This window comes from Phyllobates terribilis, unplaced genomic scaffold (assembly GCF_046119375.1).
Source record: "Phyllobates terribilis strain yellow unplaced genomic scaffold, ASM4611937v1 Scaffold_9__5_contigs__length_417890890, whole genome shotgun sequence".
In the NCBI taxonomy this organism is placed as follows: Eukaryota; Metazoa; Chordata; class Amphibia; order Anura; family Dendrobatidae; genus Phyllobates; species Phyllobates terribilis.
Window position 1 is genome coordinate 117,394,451 of NW_027362769.1, and position 12,398 is coordinate 117,406,848.

At 39.2% G+C, this 12,398-nt stretch overlaps 1 protein-coding gene across 1 annotated transcript in view; it reads left to right on the top strand.

The window, feature by feature from the left end:
- The window catches only part of LRP2 (LDL receptor related protein 2), a 345,085-nt gene that overhangs the window by 219,807 nt on the left and 112,880 nt on the right, over positions 1-12,398 (top strand). The window contains exons 28-31 of the mRNA XM_073646998.1: positions 1,228-1,412; positions 1,997-2,225; positions 2,802-2,979; positions 3,376-3,504. Coding sequence (XP_073503099.1) covers positions 1,228-1,412; positions 1,997-2,225; positions 2,802-2,979; positions 3,376-3,504 — 721 coding nt within the window. The remainder of the gene's footprint in view (positions 1-1,227; positions 1,413-1,996; positions 2,226-2,801; positions 2,980-3,375; positions 3,505-12,398) is intronic.

Here is a 12,398-nt window from a genome sequence, read left to right on the forward strand (position 1 = left end):
CCGCCCCCCATGGTCCCCAATGACAAGCTGCACTTACAATGCCCATGCTGCGGATTTTTCCGCAGCGTTTATGTTGCGCTCAAAAATCCGCAGCATGTCCATTAATTTTGCGGACACGCAGCGTAATCGCCGCCATTGACTTGCATTGAAATGCATAATATCCGTGTCAGTACATTTGTACACACGGATATTATGCGTTTCTATGTGCGGATGGTACCCAGGCCTGGAGGAGAGGAGACTCTCATCCAGACCTGGGTACCATAGAAACTGTAAAAAAAAGAATTTAAAATAAAAAATAAAGTTTATACTCACCTTCCGATGTCTTCCCGGTGTTTTGTCTGCTCCGTCCAGTATCTTGCAATGTTCGCGTTGTTGTGAAGGACCTGCCATGATGTCACTGAGTCATGTGACCGCAGGTCCTTCACACCACCGCGAGCAGTGCAAGACACTGGACGGAGCAGACAAAACACCGGGAAGACATCGGAAGGTTGAGTATAAACTTTATTTTTTTTATTTTTCACCATTCTTATTCTTTTTTTTTAACTAACTTGGTCACACTACTATAAATCCATGCCGGTTGCATGGATTTATATAGTGTGAACAAGTTGTCAAGCACTTTTCCTAGTGATGCTAAAATCGCTTGGAAAAGCGCTTGATAACCCGCATGCAGAAATGCATGCAAAAACGCTTGACAAACGCTTCTGCCTGGCGGGAAAAACGCATGTAAAATCCGCATGCGTTTTTCCTGCCAGGGAGAAGCGCAAAAAATATGCAGCATTTCTGCATCGTGGGCACATAGCTTGACACTATGTGGTATAGGTATCTTCAGGTCACAGCTGCTGAGCTTCCTACTGCACATGCTCACAGACTCCTGTCCCATTAATTTTCTAGGACCGGCTTCTATTAGTGTAACAAGACTGTGGCCATTTAAATATACTTTAGTGAATACAATTGTAGACAAAACAAGTGTGATTTACTAATTAAAGGTATTGAATAATTTATTTCTAATGACTTTCTATTTCTTTTATTTTTTTTCTATCTCTGGAGAATTCCCTTTAAAGGGACCTTTAGAATTACTGCGGTTATCAAACATGTATTCTCTATAGTTTGGATTACCATATTTGTCTGTATAGAATTCTTATATCTATTTCTACGACATGTCAGATTCAGTGATGCTCCAAGAAGCTGAAAATACAATGTTTATTGACTTTACTGCTTTTCTTACAGATTTTTGACAGCGGTGTCACTGTGACGGAAAGCATTGCTGTAGACTGGGTAGGGCGAAACCTTTACTGGACAGACTATATTCTGGAGACAATCGAAGTCTCCAAACTTGATGGGACTCACAGGGCTGTCCTCATCAGCGAGAATGTGACAAATCCTCGAGCACTTGTCTTGGATCCCAGAACAGAGTAAGAATATTTACATGGTTATATTATATTGAGGAATGAGAAAAAGTACACATTTTTGACCAGTGGTTAATAAATCTCATGGGTCCTTTACCGCTTACGATACAAATTTTATGATTTTTTTTTAACCTTATTTAATAACTTGTTTTCAATGATGTTCAGTTTATTTTAGAAGGGCTTTGTACAAAAAAAATACATTTTTACTATAAAGATTCAGTGCTGGTCTCATTTTCTGTCCAATAGAAAGTGTGACAAGTAAGTGGTGTTGCCTTTTTGCCCTTAATGTCATCATTTGCCCACTTTGTCCATGGGGAATTATGTTCTTATGCACAAAAATTACTCCACTGAACACCAAAAAGCCTAACACCCAAATTTAGACAACATGGTAATGCGATATCATATGCCAATGCACTCAACATCATTGAATGGATACTTGATCTTTTTTCCAAATTTTCATTATATGCAATTTGAAACCCAAATGAATACTAAAGGAATGTTTCAAAATTCAAGCCCTTCTTTTTGTTATCGGTTATAATTTGTAATTTTAGGCATAATCACACAAATGTAAACCTTAATTTTTTTTTCAGTGTCCGGCTAATGTTTTGGACAGACTGGGGAAGAAATCCTAGAGTAGAACGGTCGAGTATGGATGGAACCTTAAGAACGGCTATCATTTCAGAGAAGATCTATTGGCCCAATGGACTAACTATTGATTATCCTACTAAGCGCCTCTACTTTGCTGATGCTTATCTAGACTACATTGACTACTGTGACTATAATGGAAACAACAGGAGGCAGGTCTTGGCTAGTGATTTGGTGAGTGTAACCAGTCATACATATGATAAATGCTTATTTTATTTATTTTTCTTATATAGCACCATCATATTCCTTTACAGGCAATATCACATTATTATTACAGGCACTGTCCCCATTGGGGCTCACAATCTAGATTCCCTATCGGTATGTCTTTGGAGTGTGGGAGAAACCGGAGAACCCGGAGGAAACCCACACAAACACGGGGAGAACATACAAACTCCTTGCAGATGTTGTCCTCGGTGGGATTTGAACCCAGAACCCCAGTGCTGCAAAGCTACAGTGCTAACCACTGAGCCACTATTTATAGCAATGTATGATTCAATTGTTTTTTCACAGATGTCGGTCACAAATTGGTCGCATACATTCAGCAGCTGACTTTTGATTTCAGTTTTTGGTCTCCGTCCAGAAATAATTGTATAAGTTCTTCTAGATTTTACACTGGAATAATACATTTTTTAATATCAATATCCTTTATTACAGATAATAAGCAATGCTAGTGGTCGAGGCGCAAAAGTAAAATATGCATCCACCATTGTGTTATATATATTGTTTATATAGAAATCTGCATTCTTCTAGGTGCTACAACATCCACATGCCATTGCCATATTTGAAGACTACATTTATTGGAGTGACCGATATACCAATCGGGTCATTCGGGCCAATAAATGGCATGGCGGCAACCAGACGGTCATGATTTATAATATTCACCAACCGATGGGGCTCTCTGCAGTTCATCCTGTCAAACAGCCTGGAGGTAAAAACTCTAATATTCATGTTTTGCAACTACCATACTTATTCATCTTTCCAATCTTATTTTTAACATATTTTATTTTAATATTTTTATGACATATTTTGATGTATTATTTTTAAGTTTGTAAATGATATTTATATATTTGGACATTTAAATAAAAATATCAAAAGAGTAATGTTTTTTTAAGAAAAATTCTAAATTGTTATTGGCACAATTTCTTTATGGCAGGGCCATTTTTAAAATGATGAATAATATATTCTCAATAATCTATGGAAATACGGTTGCTGCTTTGTCATATGGTTCTTCAACAAAGCAGACTTTTTAATTCATTGTCATTTTCTATCTGTATATTAAGCACATACCTTTTCTATAACGTTATTTTGGCATTTATTTCCACAGGGCAAAATCCGTGTGCCTCGAACCCCTGCAGCCATCTTTGCTTGTTGTCCTCAAGTTCTCCAAAATTTTACTCTTGTGTCTGTCCTTCTGGATGGTCATTAATGGAAGACTCTGTAAACTGCCAGAAAGGTAATAAGATGCTTTATATAGGAGATTGGCGTCTTGTCATTTACTTGCTATTGAGATTTGAATGCTTTTTCTTGAGTCTTTATCCTTTCTGGGTTGTCCATCATTATGGCCATTTGGAAAAAGATCTTCATTCGGAAAGTAGATGTCACCGCACGGTTGGTTGTTGACCAGGGAACAGGGGCTCCTACCCTGTCCCTAATACTAGGGGAAGCCCTAGCTCGCCCTATTCCCCGGGATACCTCTGAAGGTGAGGATGCCGTGGCCTCCACCCTCGCCCTAACTCCTGAGATAGTCCTCCATCTGTTCTCCTCTCCCACCCAGGGAAGGGGGCACTACTGTGCATCATAGAACACCCACCCAACAAACAAGGCTACACAGACAGGGGTAAACAGAAAACTCCAGGCACACAAAATATTCACTCACATATAAAAGAGGGAAGCACCAGGGTATGAAGGTAGGGAAATAAACCAAAATGGAGAAGGATAAGGAATTACCATGCATACAAACCAAACAACAGTCTCTAATAATCCCTCCAACTCTCCTTCTCATAACTCCTCTCCCTCCGTTAGCCATGCAGCAAAAGCTAGCTCTGACAAAGACTAAAATCAGAGCCCAGATTATAAAGAGAAAAGGAGTGGCTAACTGAGCTCAGCTGTGAGTACCAAGATTTCCAACATGGCCGTTTAACCCCTGTTCTGCCAGAAGAAATAAAACATGTCTTAAAATGAAGGAGAAGTGCTTCTTCTCGGTGTCGAAGTAGGAGCCCTCAGATGCTGCGGTCTTCTTGCTCTAACCGTTGCTAAAGCCCTGTGACAGTAGAGATTAGCCTGTTTGTGTCTTGTGGGTTGCAAACATCTATTCATTTGCAGTGGTTGGCGGGCTCATAATAAACAGTAGACTTGTCTCGCAAAATCAACTTTTCCTTTTTTAGGTGTCATACACATGACAGATCATGTATGACAGTGGAAAATGGACCAAAAAGGTGCAATCCGGCACCGTTAAGAGCTGCAGTTGTGTACTGTTGAATTATAAGCACTCTCATACACATCTGTAAAATAGCAGCAATTCGAGCAAAGCACATTTTTGTTTTCATTTTCGGGACATACAGAGGGACAATAAGGCCCCATGTACCCCTGTAGATGCAGTTTCATGTCTTCATACAACTTGGAGGTGGTACTGAATCATAATTAATCTTGTGCATAACCCCAAAATTGGATCTAATATCACTCAATGAGTTTGGGTTCTCTCACATTTTGCCTTGTTTATGAACCATTATTTTTGCAAAGCAAAATTATAGACAGCATAGAGCCTGAAGACCCTGAGTGGTTTTGTTACTAGAGCAGTCAACACTGAAGTATACTACACCCAGCCACCTCTTTACTGTCTTTTCACATACTAATGAGATGCTCATCTTCCTATTAAGATGTGAAAAGATGTCTGGAGGTTTTTCCTTTGATCAAACTGGAAGGGCTTACCCTTTTCATCCCGTTCACTCCCACCTCCAAGCTTGGATTCAGCAGTAGGGAGTGATCATGGTGGACAGTCCCAGGCGGTGAAGTTAACTCATTAGATGCCACAGGCATTGATGACCATGGCACTTAGAGGAGCTTGTCAGACATCCTTCCTACAACACCCCATCGACCCACCACAGCATGATCACGAGGTGGTAATGTGTATGCCTAACTATGGTGACTGGGTCTTCCGGAGGCAGAATCTAATAGCCTGTCTATCGGTATAATTCTGATAGGCAGGTTTAGTACACTAAAAAAAGGAGAATAACCCGAACATACGGTCCATAAGACAGTAGAAAGCCTCTGGATGTCTCTGGATGTGCAATGACATACCTGTGTAGTAATCACCCAATGCGCGTAGGGCAGGTGTATAGTGTAGCCTGGTTTCCTGTGTAATTACATCATATAATTTTAGTATCAAGTACATGTCACGTTCTGCGCATGTACTTCTCTTCTTGTATGGAGTACCATTGTTTCAATGTTTAATAAAGGTATTTTAACTATTATTATCTTTAGTCATTATATTTTGTTGCTTTCTACTGTCTTATGGGCCATATGGTCGGGTTGTTCTCCTTTTTTTGTATGCACTCTTACCGAATGGTCTGCCATTCTATAGTCCTTGTGTTGACTTCCACATTTTGGATTTCATGCCGGAGACTGGATCTCAATGCACTTCCCTATTTGTATAGTTTTTCAGTGGTCTTATCTTCTAGGTTTAGTACACTCCAATACATTAGTAGAGTAGTGTATTATATAAATGATTTAAAAAATAATGTTTAACCGCTTCGCGACGGCCCACTGTAGATAAACGTCGGCGCTTGCTGGGCTCTGTGCAGCGCCGACGTTTAAAAACGGTGGGTGGTCCCGCAGCGCTCAGGACCCCCAGGGTCCTGCAAGCGCTGCGATTCCAAAGCAGAGCGTTAGCTCTGACAGGGGACATCATCGGGACCTGATTGGATCAGGTCCCAATGATGATAACCCTTTCCTATCTTCTATATGCCGCGATCTATAGTGATCGCGGCATATAGAAGATAGACAGAGGAGAGGGGGTCGTCTTACTTACCTCTCCGACGACCCTTGATACCTTCCAGGACCTGGCGTTTCTATGGCAGCTGGAGGTCACATGACCGCCTCCAGATCTGCCATATATGGTGTCCTGCCAGGCTCAGCCTGCAGCTGAAGCCTGGCAGGACACACTAACTGTGAAACAGTGAGCAAAGATCTCATGTAATGTAATACATGTCTATTACATTACATGAGATCAGTGATCAGAAAAATAAAAATTAATGTCCTATACAGGGACTAAGTAAAAATGTAAAAAAAAATGTTTTTAAACTGTTAAAAAAAAAATCACAAAATAAATAAAAATAAATAAATAAAATATTAAACCAATAAATCCGTATATTTATGCAAAACCAAAAAAAGTACACATATTTGGTATCACCGCGTCCAAAACAACCCGATCTATAAAACTGTCACACTAATTAACTCCTTCTGTGCACACCGTAATAAAAATAAATAAAAAACGGAGCAAAAAAATATGCTTTTTCATCATATCGCCAAACAAAAAGTGGAAAAAAATGCGACCAAAAAGCAAAATGGAAATAAAAATGGTACCACTGAAAACGTCATCTTGTTCCGCAAAAAAAAAGCCATCATACAGCTCCATCAGCCGAAAAATAAAAAAGTTATAGTGCTCAGAATAAAGCAATGCAAAAAAAATATATTTTCTATAAAATTGTTTTATTGTGTAAAAGCGCCAAAACATTAAAAAAATATACAGTAAGTGTAGTATCGCTGTAAATGTACTGACCTGAAGAATAACGCTGCCTGATCACTTTTACCACACGCTGAATGACATAAAAAAAACCCCTCAAAAAACAATTCCTGAATTGTTGGTTTTTGTTAATTTTACCTCCCAAAAAATGGAATAGAAAGCGATCAAAAAATGTCACGTACCCAAAAATGGTACCAATAAAAATGTCAACTCGTCCCGCAAAAAACAAGCCATCACATGACTCTGTCGGCCGAAATATGGAAAAATTATAGCTCTCAAAATATGGTGATGCAAAAACTAGATTTTGCAAAAAAAAGCGTCTTAGTGTGTGACAGCTGTCAGTCATAAAAACCCGATATAAATCTGGTATCTCTGTAATCGCACCGACCCGAAGAATAAAGTAATCTAATCAGTTATATCACACTAGGAACGGCGTAAAAAATAAATAAAACCAATTCTTCACCTGCTACTGATTTGTTTATTATGTCTCCCAAAGATCGCAGTAAGGCTCTGCCCACATTTATCCTGCGCTCTGCGCTGAGCACTTACACCAGAGTTTCCGTGTAAATCTCTGAAATACGTGATTCAGACGGAACCTATGAAGGAAGATTCCCTGTAATGAGGCAGATATAGGCCACTGTGGATGCCGTCTGGCCTGTGAGCCCACGGTGTCATTTGTTTTAGGCGTGCATAAAAGTGCGGTTGGCCACAGTTTTGTGCACTTCTGAAAAAAAGGACACCGCTAAACAGAGGCCAGACGGAGTCCAGAGTAACTCTGCTGCCTCATTACAGTGAATGGATCCCGCAGGGGTTTCATCTGAATTACATCACTTGGAAATTTAGATGGAAACACCGATGTAAGTGCTCAGCCTAGAGCGCCGGATAAATGTTACATAAAATGTTCCCAATAAAAGCTTCAACTCAGTCCTCAAAAAAAGCTAGTCCCCACTCAGGTCCGTCATCTGTTAAAAATATAAGGGACTTCCAAGTTACTGGCAGCAGAAAGGCTCTGGAAAAGCGAAATGGCCCTTGCCCCCCAAAAGAAATTCAGAAAATTTTGTGCTCCCAAATCCAAATACCTATTCTACAATAATTTGTTCTCCAATTGTCAAATAGCACTCCGTCCCCCCCAGATCTCGCCGTATGGCTGAGCGGTACGATACAGCCACATATGGGGTATTGCCACTTTTAGAAGAAATTGTGTGACACATTTCGGCACCATTTTTACCCATTGCCCTGTGTGAAAATGTAAAATCTGAGGGTAAAACATTTTTTTGTGGTAAAAATATAATTATGCTTTTTTCACTGCCCAATGGTATAAATTTAAAAATTAAAAAATACTCACTACTTCCCTAGATGAATTCCTTGAGAGGTGTAGTTTACAAAATGGGGTCACTTGTGGGGGTTTCTGCTGTTTCGGCATGCCAGCGACTCTTCAAATGTGACATGGTGTCTGCAACCTATCCCACCCAACATAGAGCTCCTTTCTCTTCCGAACCCTGCCGTACACCAAAGCAGTGGTTTCCTCCACATATGGGGTATCGGCGTACTCAGGAGAAATTGCACAACAAATTTCATGGTGCAATTTATCCTGTTACCCTTATGATAATGTAAAATTAGGGAATGAAAAACATTTTTTGAGGGAAAAATGTGAAAATTTTATTTTTACGGCTCAATATTATAAACTTCTGTGAAGCAGCTGGGGGTGCAAGGTGCTCACCACACATCTAGATAAGTTCCCTAAGGGGTCTAGTTTCCAAAATGGTGTCACTTGTGGGGGTTTTCCACTGTTTAGGCACATCAGGGGCTCCCCAAATGCGACATGGCGTCCACTAATTATTCAAACAAATTCTACATTCAAAAAGTCAAATGGCGCTCCTTCCCTTTCAAACCCTGCCGTGCGCCCAAACAGTGGTTTGCCTCCACATATGGGGTATCAGCGTGTTCAGAAGAAATTGCACAACAAATTTCATGGTGCAATTTATCCTATTACCCTTATGATAATGCAAAATTAAGGGATGAAAAACGTTTTTGTGGGAAAAATGTGAAAATTTTATTTTTACAGCTCAATATTATAAACTTCTGTGAAGCACCTTGGGGTTCAAGGTGCTCACCACACATCTAGATAAGTTCCCTAAGGGGTCTAGTTTCCAAAATGGTGTCACTTGTCGGGGGTTTCCACTGTCTAGGAACATCAGGGGCTTTCCAAACGCAACATGGCGTCTGCTAATTATTCAAACAAATTTTACATTCAAAAAGTCTAATGGCGCGCCTTCCCTTCCGAACCCTTCAGTGCGCCCAAACAGTGGTTTTCCCTCACATATGGGATATCTGCGCGCTCAAGAGAAATTGCACAAAAAATTTTGGGCTCCATTTTTTCCTGTTAGCCCTGCGAAAATAAAAAAAATTGGGTCTAAAGTAACATTTTTGTGAAAAAAGTTAAATGTTAATTTTTTTCTTCCACATTCCAAAAATTCCTGTGAAGCACCTGAAGGGTTAATAAAGTTCTTGAATGTGGTTTTGAGCACCTTGAGGGGTGCCATTTTTAGAATGGTGTCACTTTTTGGTATTTTCTGTCATAAAGACCCCTCAAAGTGACTTCAAATATTATGTGGTCCCTAAAAAATGTTTTTGTAAATTTTGTTGGAAAAATGAAAAATCGCTGGTCAACTTTTAACCCTTATAGCTCCCTAACAAAAAAAAATTTTGGTTCCAAAATTGTGCTGATGTAAAGTAGACATGTGGGAAATGTTATTTATTAACTATTTTGTGTGACATATCTCTCTGATTTAAGGGCAAACTTTGAAAATTGCAAAATTTTCAAAATTTTCCCAAAATTTCCGATTTTTTCACAAATAAACGCAAGTGATATCGAAGAAATTTTACAACTATCATGAAGTACAATATGTCACGAAAAAACAATCTCAGAATCAGGGGAATCCGTTGAAGCGTTAAAGAGTAATTACTTCATAAATTGACAGTGGTCAGAATTGAAAAAATTGGCCCGGTCACGAAGGCAAAAACAGGCTCTGGTGCGAAGTGGTTAAATCTCCTGGTGGGAACTTTAAGTATTTAAAAAAAGTATTTAAAAATGTAATAAGTAAAAAGTCAATCTGTGTCCTGTCCCTTGGCATGATTGTTCTCCACTGTGCCGTCATCTCTTTAGTGCAGGACATTGGATGCACGTGCCAATCTTTCTGCATATGATGGGGATGGTGAAGAATAAAAAGAAACAATAACAAATATAAAAGTACCAATGTAAAAATATAAAAAGTAATACTGAATCAGTTTATTAAGTTGGTAGTTTTTTTTCCTTCTATATTATTATTATTCTTATTTTACAAACCCACAAGGGACAAGGGTTTCTCTTCATGTATGTCATTCAGTCTATGTACTAACATCTTGGCTTGTTCTGAAGACTTCAAAAGTTCTTATAAATTTAAAGTTTGAGCCTCTGAGAACAACGGTGTTTTGTTCTGCCATCGATAAAATCTGTCAGGCTGTCAACAATCAGCATGTTTGGCCTTTGTAGAAGGAAAACGTAGGGCAGAGGTTAGGTTTTTCATCTTTTTACTCAATGTAATTCAAGTGAAGAACATAAAAAAAAAGTTACTTTAGGCTTTTGTAAGCTTGTGTGTGGGGTTGATATTGTATTTTGATATAAATATATAAAGGTTATCAAATATATATATATTTATTTTTGAATTTCCAGAATCCACAGATTTTCTCTTTGGAAATTATTAATCAAGCTTTCTTTTTGGTGAATTAGGTAAAGAGGATCTGTGACTTGCCATGAATATGTATTTTTTTTATTTTTATTTTTGCTTGGTGTAAATAACTCTGTTCTCCTGAATCTGGTGTTGTTTTTCATCTGTTCCTGCTCCTTTCTGTTCCTGAGATATGGTGTCACAATGGTGTTGGGACTATGGACGCTAACCAGGTCCCTAGAATTAGGGGTGCCCTAGTCTATCCCTTTGTCTTGGATTACTCCTGGATTTGGAGACGCCGGGTTCACGTGCCTTGCTATGCTCCTATATCAACCCTTATCTGTCCCTTCCTCCACCCAGGGTAGTATAAAGCTGAAGTGTATAGGTATGTATACACTAACCAGACAAACAAGGTAAAATGAACAGAGATAAATGAAAATGCCAACCATACAAAATACACTCACCAAATAGAGTGGGACACAGAGAAGTTAAAGGAAGAAGAAACCAAATAAGAGAGGATGAGAATGTGCACACAAACTCCAAGCAATAGTCGTCTGATCAAATCTCCAAAACACCAACTGCAACCACAAACACTACACCTCCAACTACAGAACCAGGCAGTAGGAACTAACACTGGCAATTTCTAAGTGTCAGAGGCAAGAATATATAGCAGAGGGGAGTGGCCAACACTGAACAGCTGAGACAATCCAGGTAGAAGAGCTCCAGGAGCTTCCACTGAACAGATTAACCCTTGCATTGCTAGAAAGGAAAAAAACTATGCTGTTTAATATGATGGTGAAGTACTTCTAACCAGTGCAGGAGTTCATGAAACCATAAACTGCAGTCTTCTGGCCCCTCTTTGTCATGGTATGCCTGAGACATATAGCCTGATATTCCTTGTATATTAACCTGGTCTTCTTAGTGAACTGTGTGTAGCCCTCAAGAAGACATTCACAGAGAAAAGTTGAGGACCACGCCCACTTGGATAACAAGACTATAATGACATAAAAAGAAGAAAAAGCTATATTCCAGGAATGGAGAGGCGAAAAACATCAGTTTCATAATAACATATTTATGCCAAGTGACAGGTCCTCCATGAAAGTAATTTTTCCATGAAAGTGATTTTGTCGTGTCAGTAGAACAACTTCCACCTGGGTATTTCAATAAGTTATATTGATTTAAAAAAGAAATAACTTTCATGACTGGCTCTCTATCAGCAATTTTGCTTTTCTTAAGCCATTCAGAGGTGGACTTGCTGATGTGATTCGGATCATTGTCCTGCTGCAAAACCCAAGTGCTCTTCAGCTTGAGGTCATGAACAGGTGGCCGGACATTCTCCTTCAGGATTTTTTGGTAGACAGCAGAATTCATGGTTCAATTTACAACAGCAAGTATTCCAGGTCCTGAATTAGCAAAACAGCACCAGACCACCACCATATTTTAGTGTTGGTATGATGTTCCTTTTCTAAAATGCTGTGTAACTTCTACGCCAGATGTAATGGGACATACACCTTCCAAAAAGTTCAATTTTTGTCTCGTCAGTCCATAGAGTATTCTCCCAAAAGTCTTGACAATCATCAAGATGTTTTTTGGCAAAACTGAGAAGAGCCTTTATGATCTTTTTGCTCAGCAGTGGTTTTCATCTTGAAACACTGCCATGCATGCCATTTTTGCCCAGTCTCTTCTTATGGTGGAGTTATGAACACTGACCTTATGTTCACACATGTTGGGTTTTTCAGCGTTTTTTGTTGCAGATTTTTATGCAAATTTTCAGCTACGTTTTGCAGTACCAGCAAAGTCTATGAGAAACCAGAATTCTCTGACGCATCTTGTTTTTTTTGTTGTTGCAGATTTTGTGCCTTGGTTGGGTTTTTGGAAAATAGAGCATGTCACTTCTTT